This window comes from Thamnophis elegans, chromosome 2 (genome assembly GCF_009769535.1).
Source record: "Thamnophis elegans isolate rThaEle1 chromosome 2, rThaEle1.pri, whole genome shotgun sequence".
NCBI classification, from domain to species: Eukaryota; Metazoa; Chordata; class Lepidosauria; order Squamata; family Colubridae; genus Thamnophis; species Thamnophis elegans.
Genome location: NC_045542.1, coordinates 46,284,224 through 46,303,357, shown reverse-complemented (window position 1 = coordinate 46,303,357; position 19,134 = coordinate 46,284,224). Strand labels below are relative to the sequence as shown.

At 39.7% G+C, this 19,134-nt stretch overlaps 1 protein-coding gene across 2 annotated transcripts in view; it reads left to right on the top strand.

The window, feature by feature from the left end:
• The window catches only part of RPTOR (regulatory associated protein of MTOR complex 1), a 438,354-nt gene that overhangs the window by 241,031 nt on the left and 178,189 nt on the right, over positions 1–19,134 (top strand). For both annotated transcript variants that reach the window (XM_032209983.1, XM_032209982.1), the window contains exons 8-9: positions 12,366–12,466; positions 15,449–15,593. In XM_032209983.1, coding sequence (XP_032065874.1) covers positions 12,366–12,466; positions 15,449–15,593 — 246 coding nt within the window. The remainder of the gene's footprint in view (positions 1–12,365; positions 12,467–15,448; positions 15,594–19,134) is intronic.

The window sequence follows — 19,134 nt, the reverse complement described above, 5'->3', positions numbered from 1 at the left end:
GTGAAGTGGTTGTTCCAGATTATTCCTTTTAAAGAACCAAGCAGAGAATATTGTATACAGCAAATTATAAACAGCTTGAAGAAAAAAAATAGCAACCATTTATTTATGTATTTATTTAAAAGTTAATATATGGTCCATGTGGACCATATATATCCATGACGGCAAACCTATGACATATGTGCCAGAGGTGGCACATAAAGCCTTCTCTGTGGGCATGCGCACTGTTGCTAGCTGCTCTTCTGGTTTCCAGCACGCACATGTGTGCCAGCCAGCTGGTTTTTGCGGGCGCCGGAGCATCGATAAACAGCCTGAAAACAGTGGCAAAAACGACCAGAAAACAGGCCATTTTCTGGACCATTTTCAGGCCGTTTTCCAGACTGTTTTTCAGAAAACAGCTGGAAAATGCCCCCTCCAAATGGCTTGAAAACAACCTGAAAAATGCCCCCAAAACAGGCATGCATGCACCGGCTAGCTGGTTTTCGGGTTTCCAACGCTCTGGTACGTGCACACACATGCATGCGTGTTCCAGTTTGCGCACTTGGTACTGAAAAGGTTCGCCATCAAAGATATATATGATCACCTGTTTTCTGAGACACAACTCTGGGCAGCTAACAGTAATAATAAAGCAACAATCAAACAAGTAGAACACATCACCCATTATAATTACACAGTTATACAGGCCCTAACATTGATATCCTTGATAGCCTGGAAGAAAGGCCAACTCTTAATAGTTTTCCAGAAAACTAAGAGGGTGGCCAGAAAGTGTTCCATAACGTAGGGGCCACTACAGAAAAGCCAAGCTTCCTAAGATCCCACTAGGATGGCAACATTTGAGAATCTGGGCCATACCTATTCTACCTGACCTAGTGGGATAGGGAGATACCCTCAGGGAGAAATGGTCCTGTACATAACCTGGCCATCTCCCTTACAGGACTTTAAAGGTAATAACCAGCATCTTGAATTGCACTCAGAAAAAAAGGGAGCCAGTGCAGTTCATGTAATAATGCTATTGCATAGGTGAATCAAAAGGTTCCCAGTATCCGCAAGCTTCTGAGTTCTCTATCAGCTATAATTTCTGGATGGTCCTTAAAAGCAGCGCCACGTAAAGCACATTGCAAGATTGTAGTCCAACCGAAAATAACCAAGCAACTGTGAGCAATAACCTGGAGAATTTCTATTGATGAAGATGTTCAGTTTAAGAATAGGCAAAGATGTTCAGTTTAAGAATAGGAAGGACAACAAACTTGCTAGGATGGCATAATGTGGTGGAAATAATTTTTCGCTAGATACAACCTCTATAAAAAAAAGGCAGAAACAGATGGACTGCAGGCTGACCACTCTGTACATGAAAGAAGCTATATAACACCAACTGCAAATTGCAATTTTACTGCCAGCTTCTCCATTGACTTTGCTTGTTGCAAGCCAGCTGTGATGTTCAAAAACAGGATCATGTGACCATCGGACACGGCGATGGTCATAAACGCTCACTGGTTGAGAAACACCCAAATTGTGATCACATGACACTGGTGATGCTGCAACAGTCATAAGTTTGAAGATCAGACTATTTTGGTGCTCTTGCAATTTCGAATAGTTACTAAGTAGGACAGTGATGAACTAAAACACTACTTATAGCCAGAGCTATGCTGCTGTAAAGCAGAACTACTTTATTAAAAGTTATCTGAAACTGTTCTCAGAGAATATCATATTTGGGGAATGCTCTTAGTTTCATCACATACAGTATGTCTGTTTTAAAAGACACTGGCTTTTAAAGTATTCTGAATGCAAAATGTACAATATATAGCCAGTGAAGGCAGCACACATTTCTTATAATTTATAATTTTGCTATTCTTACATTTAACACAGCAGTTTGTCTTCCAATTAAGCTCTGGACTTTTTCAGATAATTTCCTTGTCCCTTTTTGTAAAAGATTATATTTCCTCTTATCAAAGCAAACTGTAGCCTGGTGATCAAGCACATGGCTAATGTTTTTTTTCTATTGCTGTTGCAGCTGCCCTGTGGATTTATTTTAATTCTTTTGCCAGAGTGCTAAATCTATATCCTTGTTTCTGAGGTAACTGGACATTTCAACATATGAAGTAAAACTGTGTTTTTTTTCAGATATGCTGGAAGACAGAAAACTCAGACAATAAAAGAACATTTGACTATCTTTTTAGGGGCATTGTATCAGCCATCATTTATCCAGTAGTCAAATGCCTCTTTTATAATTTCAGGTGTTTATACTAGTCAACTGTCAGTATAATGAAATTTTGCTCTCGTATTTGGCATTAGTTATTTATATTCTCAATTAATTAACTTTTGGCATATTTAAACCAATAGTGAAAGAGTGTGTGTGTGTTTATGTGTGTGTGTGTTGCACCCCAGATTCTAAGCATTATTGTTGTTTATTTACATGTGTAGAAGCAGCCCAAGGAATCTTTGCTGGTGTTTGCTCTCAATGAATAGGGACTTAGGTTAGATCACAATTCTGTCAGTCAGGTTCCTTTTACCCACATACAAATTCACTTTTCAGAAATTATTAGATGAGCAAGCTTGATACTAAAATTATCTTTGTTTCCATTATAACTATCATGGTGAGCATACCGCTGGAAATCAGTAATTCATTAAGGTCTGTCAGTCATTGATATGATGAGTAATGATTCAACAGGAACTCATTTAGAAATGAAATGGGGAAAACAAAACCCTTAGAGACTGCACAGCAGGAAAAATGCAAGTAATTGGAAAAAATATGGAAATCATGCTGCAGTATGGCAAGATAACCCATTTCTACAATGTACCATCAGAGATGCTTAATTAAGCCCCATTGGTATTTTTATCCCAGGAAATCTGGAAAACAGCCTACTTGGGTATAGTTCATTGCTTCATCTTTGTAGAATTAAATAACAATGAATATATGGGTTGGTTACTTGTGCAATGTTGGGTAGGTTCTTTATAGTCCATTTGTCAGCCCTGCCCACCCCCAAAGTGTGTGGGGGGGGGGTTGGGGGTGGTGGTACAGCAAATCTGTATTGCATTTTGACCCAATTAGTAGAACTTCCTGAAAAAGAAGGCCAGGTAAACTCAAAATTTAAATTAAAGAGTCTTCTTTCTGTTACTTAGTGTTGTTGGTTGAGTAAATGCAGTTAGTTAAAATATAGCGTGAAAACAACAGCCAGAATGACAAATGGATTGCTCATGTGCCACTATAGACTTCAGCAGGCACAAGAGGTAAAGGCATCTTCTAAACCAGTCTGGTTTTTACTCCTCCATTATGTTATGCCAGCAGAGAAGTAACATTTGCATTCCTCATGCTGATTGATTTCACGAATTAGTAGGACTTGCTACTGGTTTCCTGTGAAATCTAATGCATATGGAACAATTGGGGACAATGGCAGCTGTAGTTCAAAAGAACTGGATGGCGTTTGATTGGGAAAGCTAGGTTTGGATGATTCCACAGAGAACCACTTAATGAGGTAGTTTTATTTAAACAAGCCTCTGTTCAAGAAAATTTGCAAAAAAAATAAACCCCAATTTTATTAGCATAACTGCACAAATAAAATGAAGCAAACAAACTCGACAAACAAGATCGTACATTGGTGCCGAGGGATTTAATTTTCTATAGCTGGAAAAAGGGTTCTGGGAGGGTTCAGTTTGTAGTCTCCATGACAACATAATTTTGTCACATGTATTCTTTTGCTCAACTTACATTAGTCCTCAGATCACTTCCTAGTCCAGATGAGGCTCATTGTCCCCTATGACTTCCAGTGGTATGTGGGGACATAATAAGTTGTTTTACCCCAATCATCTTATGAATCCAAATTGATTCCAGCAGGCATGTGTAGTCCCTTGACACCCTGAAGTGGTAAAAGAGGAAATAAAGTAGAAGAAGGCATGTGTAGATTTTCCCAGAAATCTGACAAGCAGTTCTCTTAAGTATCTGGTCAAATCTGGAATTTGGAAACAGTCTGAGCTTTAAATACACTTTCTCTATGTTTGTCAGTCCTACAAAGTTTGTCGGTTTGCTGAGGCGCTCTAGGGGACTGTCAGGTGTCCAAGTGATGAAACCCATTCAGAAAAGAAATGTGCAAAGTCCATCTTCGAAAACAAATTTGTTTTATTTAGGTAGACATCAAATTGGCAAAGTCTGTGGTAATTCCGGATCTGACACAAACTGGAATTACACCACATAATATTGTAAATTAGAAACATCCCTCAAAAGTCACATTCTCCAATAAACACTCAATCCACATTGCCCGGTGTCTTCAAACTCCACCTTCCATTCTCAGCAGGATCAGCTTCTGTTCCACAGGAAAGAAGGTCACCTAGCCAAAACAATCCTGACTATCTATTCACTCCTTCCCCCCACCTTAAGAATGTGGTGAGCCCGAAGACCCCCTTACATAGAAAAGAGAAAGAAAAAGGAATAAATGAGTACAATAGAGAGCTAAATAAAATGGCGACACATATGTCAAATTCAGGCTCAACAGGGACAGAGCAACAGAACTTACGTGTGGAATACCAGTAGACGAAGATTGATACTCAGTGATTAAAATAATGTTTGAACCTACATGGTGTTAATAAGAGTAGCAAAGTATTAGTGATTTCCCACTCTTATTGCATTGTCAGGTGGTTGCTCAGAAGGCCCACTCTCTATCTACAATCCACAAGCTACAAATGAGTTATTTTTCAGTTCTGGCCTTGATTGCATTAGTTTCAAATAGCTTAGTCTTGAACAGCCGAAAGCAAACTTCAGTTTCTGGGTTTGTTTGTTTTTTAAGTTCCATTTTCAAGCCATACCAGGTTTTGTCTTTATCCATTTTCCCCTTGATCTTTTGTAATGCTTTTCCTTGCCAGCATTCTATTCTTCTTTTTATTACATTGTTTCAATATTCATGTTTTGCGTCCTGCACATTTGTCATTTTATTGTAAACAATTTCTCTTTTTTGCTGCAAAAGTTGGTAAACTTTTATAACAAATTGGATTTGATTCAAAAAATTTCAATATTTAGTTTGCATCCATTGTTCTTGGCTGCCTTACATAATCAGCCGATGTATGCTTTTCTTCTTTGACAGTTTGCTTGTTTGAAATCATTTTAAAATTATTATCCCTGTGGCTCTCTCTTATCTATTAGATATCTATATGCCTGACATGCTATTTTTTGCAGATAAATGTCTCATTTCACAGGGTGGACAGTGGGTATCCTAAACTGGTGCCAAATTGATATGACTTATATGTAGATAATAAGCTTGCAACTCCAAGGAGTTTATTACCTTAATTACTTGTCCATGCTTACATTCAAATAAAATGGATAAAAAAATCATCTATGGGAAATCACTTTCCTCAAGCACCCTAGTTAATTAAAAGAAGAACAGCAATGGTTTGATTAGTTGGATACCCATTTTTGGAATGATGGCTGATTAGCATATTCATCTCTAAATTTGGGAAAGTCACAAGACAACTTCATGATTCCATTTGTACATGATGTTGGCAATCAAACCATTTTTAATTGGAACTGTGCACTTAGTTGTTACAGAAAATGGTGGGCTGTTGTGAAATATAATCTTTAGACAGATTTTGATATTTAACTACCGTGTTTCCCCCAAAATAAGACAGGGTCTTATTTTCTTTTGTCCCTCGAAATAAGCACTTGGCCTTATTTTCAGGGAGCATGTTGTTTGGGCTGAGAGAGAGGAAATGGTTCAAAATAATCCAGCCGGCTTTCAGGCAGGGCTATTGTCCCTAGAACAACACAGGGATGTTGTAGGAACAATAGGAGGAAGAAGGAGTATTAGGTATGCTTGCCATCTTGAGATATTTATAAAAAAATAATAAAGCTGGGCAATAAATAAATATGCATATACTGTTACATACAATATCTACAGAAGATTTTATAGAACTATATAAACAGGAATTTGTTATCTGTCATAAGGAAATCAAGGAAGGATGGGATGAGACAAGAGAAGCAAAGTAATGAATATCAGGAAGAGCAATTCTGCTTTAACTATAGGGCATGATCCTGGTAATAATAAAATCAAACCAAAGATTTGGTTATTTTTTTTAAAAAAAAATCATATTTTTGACAGTTGCATTGTCCCAGGGTTGAATGATCCCCTTTTGCAACCTTCTGACAAACAAAGTCAATGAGACAACAGATTCACTTCACAACCATGCTACTAACTTAACAACTGCAGTGATTCACTTGACAACTGTGGTAAGAAAGGTAGTAAAATATGGAAAAATTCAATTAACAGATGTCACTTAGCAACAGAAATTTGGGGCTCAGTTGTGGGTTGTAAGTTAAGGACTTTCTGTATGCGTACTGGGATGGAGTTCAAAATATCAGGAAGCAGTGAAAAAGGAACAAAATTAAGAGTGGAGAAGAACTTTCTGGTACTGGAAAAGTGAAAACACCAGGCAAGCATATATGTCAAAACAAAAATATGGGAATATGTCCTATGGATTTTGAATATAAAGACTGGCACAGTAGTTTTCCATGATTCCAGATAGGATTATCTACGTCAGGGGTGTCAAACTGGCGTCACACGGGCTAGATGCGTCACGCATAAGCCCCAGCTCCGCAAATGGGAAAAACGTCACAAAATGTGACGTGACAGTAATGTGACGCTGCAAGTTTGACACCTGTGCTCTAGGTCAGGGTCTCCAATCTTGGTTAACTGGCTGAGGAATTCTGGGAGTTGAAGTCCAGAAGTCTTGAAAGTTGCCAAGGTTGAAGACCCTTGCTCTAGGTTGACCATAGATGGTAGGGATAACAAGTCTGTATTTCACTACCGAGTAATGCCCAGTTGAGCTTTTATCTCTGAGTGCTCTTGTTCAAGGTATGCATCAGAGCTGACGATATAGGCGGAAGCAGAATCCTAACCTAGAATGTTTGTTCCTTAATGCTGGATGTCTGTTGCTGCATCTGGGGCTTAAAGTGCTTCTTTCTTTCTTTCTTAAGTGAGAACAAGTTGCTCATCTTTCTACCAGGCCTGACTTCTCCAAAGGCTTCATAAGGCCTACCAGCCACAGGGTCTGTTGTCATTTATCAATGTTCCCACTTATTAAAATCCCCGATGGTAGTTATAAGAGAAGTTGCTCGGGGATTGTGCAAATGATTAGGGAATTAGATAAGCATATTTGCTAAAGATTTATTAAATCCTCTGTGCTGGAAATTATACATTTGTTGGGTAGGACATTTAGTATTAGGCAGCTTGTATAAATTTATAATTAGGATTCAGATAAAGAGAGAAAATGTGACTTTTGTCAATGTCAGGTACTTCCACAATGATTAGAGTGAGTCATTAAAAAACAGCTAGATTTTCAGCTGTCTGTAATACCTGACACAAGCTGTTTAGTGACCCTGCATTTCTCTAATTCTTATGCCACAGCGGTCCATAGGGCAGGCTGTCAGTAGTAGTTGGTGGAAGAAGCAAATAGGGAGTATTATTTTCCTTACGGCTTGAACCATATTATCTACTTATTTTCCTAGGTCTTATGTACCCAAAAATTTCCAGATAATATAAATTATATTATCCCCCAATAATTAGTTGACCATCTGGTTGTCATATACTTGACTGGTGTATTTTGTTTGGGTTTTTTCCTCCAGACTTGCTAGATTATTGGCTCCATTGATGGGTAATTGGCTTGCAACTATTGTAAATAACTTTTAAAAATACACATCTTTAGTGTATTTTTGGGAGACAAATAGTCACATGAAAGAAAATGAGATCCAGTTTTTCTTTCTTTGAAAGATTGTATTCTGATAGCTGTTAGAGTTGGCTGGACTGAAGTGGCATGAAACTCACATCCATGTAAATTTGAAGAGCATGTTTGACTGTTGTTTGGTAGGTTTATTCTGGGACTAGGTGCATTGATTATAGTACTGTGATAGCATATGTAACTTATAAAGATTGAAATATGTCAAAATATCTTCTACATGTCAATATTAATTGATGGTCAGGAATAAAATCAGATAACTATAGTGTGTTTCAAAGGCAGTGTTTGGTTTTGGACATCAAATATGATAACAGACAATTGATAGAGCTGCATGCATTGTTGAGTTGCCACTATATCTACCACAGACCCAGCAAAAAACCTAGAATCCAAAAGATGAAATATACTGCACTATTTTTAAATTTTTAACTTTTTTTTTAACTCGCTGAACTGTTCTTAAATGTCTATGTTGTGTTGCACTGGTGACAGTAAAGGCTCTGGCAAGATTAGCTGAAATGGAGTAATGGCATGAAATATTTACAAGTATTCTAACTGTCAGTCTTCAGTGAAAAAAATAGTAACCAGTTTATTTAAACTGAAAACTAATATAGCTTCTATGGGCAGCATTGGAAAAAGGCTGAACACTGCCAAGAGATCCCAAAGGATAGGAAAGCTGGAAATAAGAAGCTCAGAGTTAGGGCAGCTAGTAAAAGGAATTATAAGTAGCATCCTGAGAAATAGGGATTTGTTGTAATGATAAAAGAGAAACGGTTTGGAGAAAAGGCCAAAAACCGCAGCAAGTTAAAATAAAAAAATTAAAAGTAGAACCTTGAAAACTGTTCTGTCATACAGAAGCTGGGTATTAGCTATAGCGTTCCTAATGTGCGCTAAACCGGGCATATCAGTATTCAAGAAACTTGTGAAGACCTCAGTGTTTCAAAGTTTTGGAGGAACAAAGCAGTTGTGTGCTTGGAATGTTTCCTGATGATAAGAGAAGACTGTAGTTTTAAAGAGTTTGGAATTATTGTGATTTTTAAAAACATTATTCTTGTATGTTGTTAATTGTATTCTGATAGCTGTTAGAGTTGGCTGGACTGAAGTGGCATGAAACTCACATCCATGTAAATTTGAAGAGCATGTTTGACTGTTGTTTGGTAGGTTTATTCTGGGACTAGGTGCATTGATTATAGTACTGTGATAGCATATGTAACTTATAAAGAGATGTGTATGTAACTGTTTGGCTATATCACTTTAAGTTGCAGCGTTTTAGGATAGTCTTGTGTCTACTTTTTATTATATTTTCAAAAGAGCCATTGTAGTATGTGTGATTGTAATGAGATAGATTTATATTTCCACCTCTGCATTTGCACTTCTTAAATGGTTTGAATGCATGCTTTAGTGATTTTCATTACAGCTTATCTTGAAATGTTGCCAGCTATGTCGTATTAGCTCCAAACGGAGTCCTGAGTATTAATATGGTCAATTTTTTTGCATTAATTTAGTTAGTTTTGATTCTTCACCACAACTGTTCCTACAAAGAAGAATTTAGTTCCAAAAGTGGAATTGTTTGATAGACTATGGAAAAAAATAGATCACTGGAGATATTAAAAGCACAAAGCATCCCTTACTCATTGGAACAAAGGAGATTGTTCCACTTCAATCATTTCATTCCACACAAATCACTAAGGGTGTCTTTTGATGAATGATCCCATAGGAAAATCTGTTGATTTTTATAAGATTAGCGGGAAATGTGATCCCATTTGATAATTAGAGGCTTCTATGGAACAGTGATTTGTAAGTTGTAACAGCAGATAACCAAATTGTCTCAAAATGTTTTGGGCTCTAGATCGGTCCCAACGAATATGGCCAGTAGCAAGGATTATAAGTAGGTAGCTATTTGAAAACGACCAGAATTATATCTGTTATACTAATTGAACTGTGCAACAGACATGATCAGCAGTCAATTCATACAAACAGCAAGTAATCTCACAATTTATAGTGTTCGGGAAATAGTTTGATCAACAACCTTCAAAAACATACTGTGAAAATATGTTAAAAAAAATGTATTAAGTGGCTTCTCTCTCCCTGAAGAGTTGCTTGTTTTTAGATATTCAAGATATATCTGAGTTACTTTGCGTGGAGGCAGCCTTTTTGCACCTTTTTTTTTTTACCCTGGAGGAACCCTTGAAATAATTTTCAGGTCTACATTAAAATTATATCTACAGCTCAAGTTAGCATGATTAGTAAAATAAGTTACAGCATGTAAAAACTCCTACCACTGCCAGTGCTAGCATTGTGCAAAGTTCAGAAAATGTTTATTTTGTTTCAGTCACAATTTCTCACAGACACCTCCCCTCCCCAGGAGTGGAAACCAGGGGTTCTATAGAACCCCAACTGGGAAAATCTGGCATTGAATGTAAAAGGGCTTTTTGGTTTTTTAAACAAATGATGATGAGGGAAAACACGCTTTATATCTAGATATATTCCTGACATCTTGGTCTAGAACAGTAGAAACTTGGTCCTTAAACCCCAACTCAACTGCATGGACCAGAGGCAGATGATATCCTTGATTCCTGGGTATCTCATGTGGTGCCCAAGGGTAACAGAGTGTCCACTAAAACATTCCTTGGCACCCAGCAATCTCATCATCCTATATATTTGGTAGTAGTTATTTTGTAAAAATTCTCATAGATTATTCTCCAAATCCTGTATGTTTGCCCAAAGATTACGGACTCATGCCTTAAGTCACTGTATTTACTTGATGCTGGTCCTCCCTCTCCTCAGGAAGCTAGCACTGGACCCAGCCATTCTGGAAAATTTTCATCCACTAAGCACTTCCCTTTTTAGTGCAATAATTTCAGAGGGTCCTTGATGAGGCAGATTATTTGAATCCCTTTCAGATGGGTTTCAGCCCTGGGTTTGGGACTTAGACAGCGCTGACTGTACTTTTTGATGACCTACGGCAAGAACGGGATGGGGGTGACAGTACATCCAATCTTGCTCTTCTTGACTTCTCAGCAACCTTCAGTACCATGCTGCTTGGATTTTGGCAGAGAGGATTTTCACCTCCTGAGCAGGGAGATTCTTACGCACAGTTTGTGCTAGGGCTTACCCCATCTGCCTGGGGGGAAGGGGCAGCATAGTAAGGAAAGGGGTGCCTTATGGGGTGACAGCGGCCTTGGGATGCCCATGGATTTTGACAGGGAGGATTTTCAGCTCCTGGGTGGAGCCTCCCAGGATCTCCCCTACCCCCAAGACATCCCATGCTCCTCATCTGGAACTGTGTTCACTTAACAACCTCAATCTCAAGTGCCAGAGTTGCAGCTGTTGAGTGAAGTAGTCCCATGGGCGATCATAGGCCATATCACTTAATGACCACTTTGCTGAACAATCAAGATTGTGGTTGTAAATTGAGGAGTATCTCTATTGTTTTCTCTTGGACAGAATAAGACTAATTACTATTTTTCTCTCTCAGTAGAAATAGGGATCTTCCATCCACTTGCAGGTGACACGCACAAGAGATTTGCAGAGAACATAGACTTTTTGACATATAGAAATGACTTGCTTAGAATGCATGTTTTTAAAACACTGGGTTGGAGATTCTATTAATGAATATATTCCATCTAATCTAGAGTAACTGCAGAATCACTGCGGGCTTTATCAGCAAAGAAATATGACATGAACCATTTTCAATTTTATATAACTGACAAGGGAAGGTAAATATTTTAATGTTCATAGACTTGAACTGATTTCTTAGCACAAATTCTCAGGTCTGAATCTGTGTTGATTCAGTTTCTGCCACGCCTCAAATGAACAGTAAGGGTTAAAGGCAATTACTTTGGAAGCCATCATGCTGGGAACTGATTAGTGACACTTGTTTTTTCAAGTATATAAAATAAATACCCATTGAAATTTAAGAGAAGGAGGGCACATGTTGATGGCTTCCTGTGAAGTGAGGTGCAATTACTAAATCAACCCTCTGATTCCTGTCTAATTCTGAGGCAGCCAAATATATACCACAAAATGAACAGTTTCTTTGCTGACTTCAAATCACAATCTTAATGTTTTCTATTTAAACTGAAATTTTACTTCATAAGAAAATATTGTATTTCTTTTTCCAATATCCTCATAATTGGGAAATTGGAAGAATGGGTTTTTAGTGCTATATTCCTTATGAGGTTGCTTTTTAGATTAGTGATACAGTCTTTTCTATATTTTGCATTCTAAAATGCAAAAGCCTCATTGTACAATTTATTCAGTGTTCCCTTACTTCCCAAGATGCTCATTTTCAAAAAGATTCAACAGTTTATTAGTCAATATAATCAGTGATTTAGCATGTAATTCGTCCTTACTATAATATTAGGAGGAAAAAAACATGAAAAGTATTCCCCTGTTTGCTTATTAGCACTTATTCTGAATTATGCAAGGCCTTTATTGTTGTCTAGTATTTTTATATACTTGATGAAACTAAATATTTGTCTTTTTAGTCCAGTAAAAACCAGTACAACCAAGTAATATGCATAATACTTCCTTTTTCTCATTTATTACTAAGAAGAATAAGAGCTTATGTTTTTATTGGATAGGTATTTTTTGCCATTATGAACATTGCTTCAGTATGTTTCTATTTAATGATAAAATTTCATTATTTCTTGTAGAATTCCTGGGAGGCTCAATGACAGGAGAACGCCTCTAGGAGAATTGAATTGGATTTTTACAGCCATCACGGATACAATTGCATGGAACGTCCTACCCAGAGGTAAAGCCTATGACAGATAAGTGCACAGAATTACTGGTAATATACAAAGCTTGATCATAATAGAAGAGGGCAGGAGTAGAAAACTAATTTCTAACGAGAAGGGGAGAAAGGATGCAGTGAGAACCAAGAAATAAAAAAGAGAGAGGAAAAAAACTAGTTTAGGAAAACAAGACTGAGCCAAATCTTATCCCTTTACAGCAGGGCTGTCAAACTCATGGCCCACGGGCCTGATGTGCCATGTGCTGGCCATGCCCACGCCCGGTTTAGCGAAGGGGGAAAAGTCGTGATATGTCATGTGACAACGTAAGTTTGACACCCCTGCTTTACAGCATCAGAAGCTCTGAATCACCATGTTTGGTCCCCATCTTTCATCCCCCACAGAAATGACTGTTCTGTTTTCTTTAAGAAGTAGTCACTCAAGGAGTTTAGGACGTTGCTTGGCATGTGATCACTTATCACTTTGAAGATAAAACATAATTTTATTTCTCATGAATGACATAGTACAGTACAGCATTGGTATTTTGCTAAACAATAGCAGTACCATATCTTATATATCTTTGGCCTACTACATTGCAAAAGCAAGATAAAGGCAAAGACAGACGCAGTGTCAATTACAGCACGACGTTGGAAGACTTTTGATAAACCCATTTGGGGTCTGGTGCCCCTTTCTTAATTACTTATTCCTTCTCATCATTTATCCCTTCCTACTAGGTCAGCATGTTAACCATATTACCTTGGCGATACGATCAACGCATTTAAACAATGTGATCTACTGGATCCTGTTTAATTCTTCTCCTGTTGCCATTCAGGGTTAAGTCAGCTTGCTGTACATGTTTTCTTACAAGGCCACTTTAAGCAGTTCACATGTATTGTGTGTGCATGTGGGAGGGACAAATCTCAGTGCTTGATAGCGACTGCAGCTTACATATGTATTGCCATCCCAGCTTGAATTACCTTACTTTTGTAGTACTTTCCTGAAGTAGAAATTTTTTGGGGGGGGGAATGATTTGATTTGATTTTTTGATTTTATTGACATTTGTAGGCCGCCCTTTTCCCTGAGGGGACTCAGGGCGGCTCACATAAGATCAGGGAAGGGGAAATGCAGACAATAACATAGACACATATAATAAAAACAGTAAACAACATGCATTCATCATTCGGGAGGGGCAACTATCTTCATCCCCAGGCCTGACGGGCTAGCCAGTTCTTCAAGGCTGTGCGGAAGGCCTGGACGGTGGTGAGGGTACGAATCTCCACGGGGAGTTCGTTCCAAAGGGTCGGGGCTACAACTGAGAAGGCCCTCCTCCTTGTGGTTGCCAGCCGACACTGGCTGGCCGATGGGATACGGAGGAGGCCCAATCTGTGTGATCTAATTGGTCGCAGGGAGGTAATTGGCAGAAGGCGGTCTCTCAAGTATCCAGATCCACTACCATGCAGGGCTTTATGGGTGACTAACAGCACCTTGAAGCGCATCCGGAAATCGACAGGTAGCCAGCGCAGCTCGCGGAGGATAGGTGTTATGTGGGTGAACCGCGGTGCACCCACAATCGCTCGCGCGGCTGCGTTCTGTACCAGCTGAAGACGCCGGATGCTCTTCAAGGGCAGCCCCATGTAGAGCACATTGCAGTATTCCAGCCTAGAGGTCACAAGGGCCCGAGTGACTGTTGTGAGTGCCTCCCGATTCAGGTAGGGTCGCAACTGGCGCACCAGGCGAACCTGGGCGAATGCCCCCCTAGCCACTGCCGTCAAATGATGGTCAAACGATAGCTGTGGATCTGTGAATTGAAAACTCAGCTAATTATACATACATTGATGTATTTAAAAGTTCATATATAACATAATGGAGTGTGCAGAGTATCTGTCAGACAAAATTGCTCGGATTAACTCCCAGCTGGATGCCAGCCATGATGCAGGTCCTTTGGACATGCCAGAGACACTCTTGTCATGTCATCTGGAAGGATTCAAACCTTTTTAGGCCTGAGGAAGCAAGCATTGTTCTTAAGACTGTGAGTGCAGGCACCTATTTATCACATCCATGCCCTTACTGGTTAATAAAAGCTTCCAGAGAGATGACATGTTGTTGGGTCTCGATGGTAATGAATTCATCTCTGAGAAAAGGAGTGGTGCCAGTACCTTTTAAAGAGGCATTGATCTTCCCAAGAAGTCATTGCTGTACCCAACCATTATGGACAATTTTCATCCAATATCCAATCTTCCCTTTTTTTTAAGGAGAATTGTTGAGAATGTGGTTGTGCAACAGCTTCAGTGGTCCTGGATTAAATCTAGACGTCTTTCAATCAGATTTCATGTCTGGGTATGGGACTGAGGTAGCATTGGCTGTGCTTTTTGACAACCTCTGGCAAGAGTTTGGAGGCAGTAGGGATTTGAATGGGGATGAACAGGCTTCAGCTTAACCCAGGCAAGACTGCGTGACTTTGGGTTTGGGGGCCACCTGGATCCAGGAATTTTACCATCTTTGTTTTGCTCTTCCCCGGGCAAACCAGATGGGAAATTTGGGGTCCTTCAGGATGCAGAATTCCTGCTCAAAGAGCAGGTGGCAGTTGCAATTAGAAGGCCCTTTGCACAGGTTCAGGTTGTATGCCACTTATATCCATTCCTGGATCAGAAGATTCTACACTTAGTTACTCATGCCCTGATCACTCCCTATATAAATTACTGCAATACACTCTTTACGGGGCTGCCCTTGAAGCATATTGAGAGGCTTAAGTTAATGCAAAATGCAGTGACAAAAGGAATTACATGTGCATGCAAATCTGCACACTTTATACCATAAAACACTTTATGTTTTACCCGTAAGTTACCCAGAGTCACAAAGGTGATATGGATATATAAATTAAACAAACACATCATTTTACAGTAGTTCACCTTGGAATGTTCTAATTCCAGCACTAGCAGCCACTTTCTTCGTGGATGCTTTTCCTTTTGGTACATCCTTTGTGAGTTTTTTGTTTGTTTTTGCAGATCTTTTCCAAAAGCTCTTCAGACAGGATCTTCTAGTAGCAAGCCTCTTTCGAAACTTTTTGCTGGCAGAAAGAATAATGAGGTCTTATAACTGCACACCTGTCAGCAGCCCCCGTCTACCTCCAACTTATATGCATGCCATGTGGTAAGTTGTTCCCCGAAAACTATTTAAAGCTACAGGTAAAGTTTCCCCTGTCCAGTTATCTCCGATTCTAGGGGGTGATGCTCATCTTTGTTTCTTAGCCGAGGGAGCAGACATTGTCCAAAGACTATATCCCTAGGGGTCCAGAATACTGCTACCTTCCCAGTGAAGTGGTATCTATTTATCAACTTGCATTTGCTTGATTTTGAACTGCTAGGTTGGCAGGAAGGAAACTATATGCTGCTCTAAAACAAGTGAGGGCAACCTAACACGCCTGGAAAATAAGTGGGGGAAACCTACCCCCCCCTCCGATCCACATATGGCTTCCAATCCCCTCTTTGTGATTTCCAATGAGAAATACAATATCGCTAAATAGGCTTGATATGTTTTAGTGAAAATCTCCAAAATCCTTCCAGAAACTGAAAAAGGGGGTGGGGAGAGAGAATCTGAACATCCTGGCTCTATCCATTTTGTTAGCTACTGACAGAATCATAAAGATGGCTCTAGAATTGAAATGTCAGCTATCCGACTAATGAACCTGAAACAAGGAAACACCCAAAAGTAAAACTTCATTGGATACACTCTATTGATACTGAAGAAACAAAACCAGCTCTGGTTTTCCCATGCAAATGTTTGTCATGTTAAACCATAGCTTCCCACCATTTGGTAATCACATTGTCCAATTATGAGATATCTTTTTGTTATGGGAACAGTCCATCTCTTTTTCAAGAACTTCCAGTGGTGACCTTGATGGTTTCTATGTTCTCGTGATCTCTGCATACCTTCTCAGCATTCCATTTCCCCCTCCCCTCCCCCTCCCCTTCATTGGCATGTTGAAAAGCATTAGAGTTTGAAATAAGTAAAGTGATTCAATCTTGACATGAGATATTTGTCTGTTCCTCACCTTACTTTGTACCAGACTAACAAACAACTCCGAGTGCTGATACCCTGTCTGATCGATCACTATTAAGAGCCTTTATCAGGACTTACCTAGTGGTGATACGGGCGGCAAAATGTACACATTTTTCCGCTCTTATTGCGTCTGCGGAATCTCGCCCAGCTGCCCTGTTTAGAGTGACCCGCTCCCTCCTGAAAGATGAGGAGGCAGGGGAACTGCTGCAGGGAAGAGCTGAGGAGTTCGTTCAGTTTCTGTCGGATAAAATCACTCAGATTCGGACAGACCTGGCTTCCAATTGGTTTCCGGATGCAATTCAAGGTGTTGGTTATTACCTTTAAAGCCCTACATGGCTTAGGGCCAGTGTACCTTCGAGACCTCCTACTGCCACATACCTCCCAGCAGCCAATAAGATCCCACAGATTGGGCCTCCTTCAGATGCCGTCAGCCAGACAGTGTCGGCTGGCGGGCCCCCGGAGGAGAGCCTTCTCTGTGGCTGCTCCGACTCTTTGGAATCAGCTACCCCCAGAGATCCGGACCATACCCACTCTCATGGTCTTCAGGAAAGCTGTAAAAACCTGGCTGTTCCGGCAGGCCTGGGGCTGTTGACCTCACTGTTGAGGTCCAGCCCCGATTAGAATGAATGTATGTGGTGTTGTGATTTTAAACCGTTTTTTTTTTCCTCTCTTTTTTTCTCTCTTTTTTCTCTTTTTTGTAAGCTGCCCGGAGTCCTTAGGGATTGGGCGGCATATAAATTTTATAAATAAAATAAATAAATACCCAGCAGAATTTTCAAAAACTATTGTCATTTAAGATTATTGCCACCTGAATCTCCTCTGAATTTTTTTTATTACTAGGTTGGTGATAAGCCACATAGCAACTCAAAGCACTTTGATTCATCATAAAATCTGTTCCCCTTTCTATTAAACAGCATATTTAAAGAGAAATTTATCCAGAAATAAGTCCCACTGCATTAATTCATCTTACTCCAAAGTACAGTGGTAATTAATTATACATAGTGCATTTTTTAAAAGTGTAGTTGTCCATATCAGTTAAGCAGGCTTGTCTTTAAAGAAAAGGGTAATCAAAACATTTCCATCAATTTATTTTATTTTGAATGCATGTACAGGATGTTTTTTACTCATCTGCTATACAGTAAAGATATTTCAGTGAGAAGGATCTAAATGTCAGCTGGTCTTGAGCCACAACATGTCTTGTTTAAGAAGCTGAATGTTGTTCATCTGCTTTCAGACAAATGCTTTTAGAGACCATTTGAGAAATGGTCCAGAACACTTAATGTAAATCTCAGTATGGACTGGCTCAATAATGCATCAGAAATGGTCTTATCTCTTAAGCAAAAACAATGCAGAATTGTCCCAAATATTCAGCTCACGCCATGTACTTTTTTTTAACATGTGTATTGTATGTATATGTAAGTAGATATGTAGGTAGGTAGACAGACAGATGTGTGTGTGTGTGCCTACGTATATGTATACACATGTACGGATTGTACAATTGCTGTACAGGTTCTCTTGACAAATTACCAATTGGCAAACGTTTAATGGACTCAGCAAGTTTCTGTATGAATTGAGGACACTCTGCTGTCCCCCAGTTAACACAGTATGCCACAACTTAGCAGGATCCACAGAATAAGTTTGTGTGAACCTGTAATATTCTAAAAGGTGACTAAGACAATAGCTAAAAGATTTTGACGACACGTAGTGTGCTTGAATTTTCAGGAAGCCTTTTGTTAGGATTTCCTGTGATGAAAAGTAGTGGATGAAATAACAAGAAGCACAGCATCTGAAGGCTACTTTAGCAATGACTCTTTTCCCACTTGCAATTTAAATTGGCATATGCCTCAGCAGCAGTGACGTGTGGTGAGGTTTATGGCTGGTGAGGCAAAGAGAAAGAAAGAGGCTTTTGGCCGCTCCGGCGCTTTGTCCAACTCCGACATGGAGTCGGACAAAGCGCCGGAGTGGCCAAAAGCCTGTTTCTTGAAAACGGGCACCAAGAGGGAGATTGAAAAGGGCTGGCCTTGGTGACATCACAATGTAAAGTAAAATCTCCCCTCCACATTTTCAAGCCGTTCGCAAAAATGCCCCATTCCGATCCTTCAAATACTGCAATCCTGGAATATGTGGAAGGCTCGAAATGGGGCATTTTTGCGATCGGCTTGAAAATGTTCTGAAGGTCAGCACAGACTGAAAACAGGATAAGAGACAAAATCCCCCCTCCCCATTTTCAAGCGGTTTGCAAAAATGCCCCATTCCATGCTTTCAATCCTGCAATCCTGGATAAGGTGAAGGATCGGAATGGAGCGTTTTTGCAAACCGCTTGAAAATGGGGAGGGGGGATTTTGTCTCTTATCCTGTTTTCAGTCTGTGCTAACCTTCAGAACAGGGGGAGAGGAAGGAATATCTCCCTCCACATTTTCAAGCCGTTTGCAAAAACGCCCCATTTCGAGCCTTCAGTGTGAATATGCAGATGAGAAGCCACCTCTTATAGGCATGAAAATCCATACACTTGGGACATTGGAAGAAGCCCCGCGAGGAGACGCTGCTGCTGAAGTGCAGGAAATCTCTCCCCCACACCTACAGATCGTCCTTTCAAAGAGGAATTTCAGTGGTTCCCCAAAGAAAGTCAAAG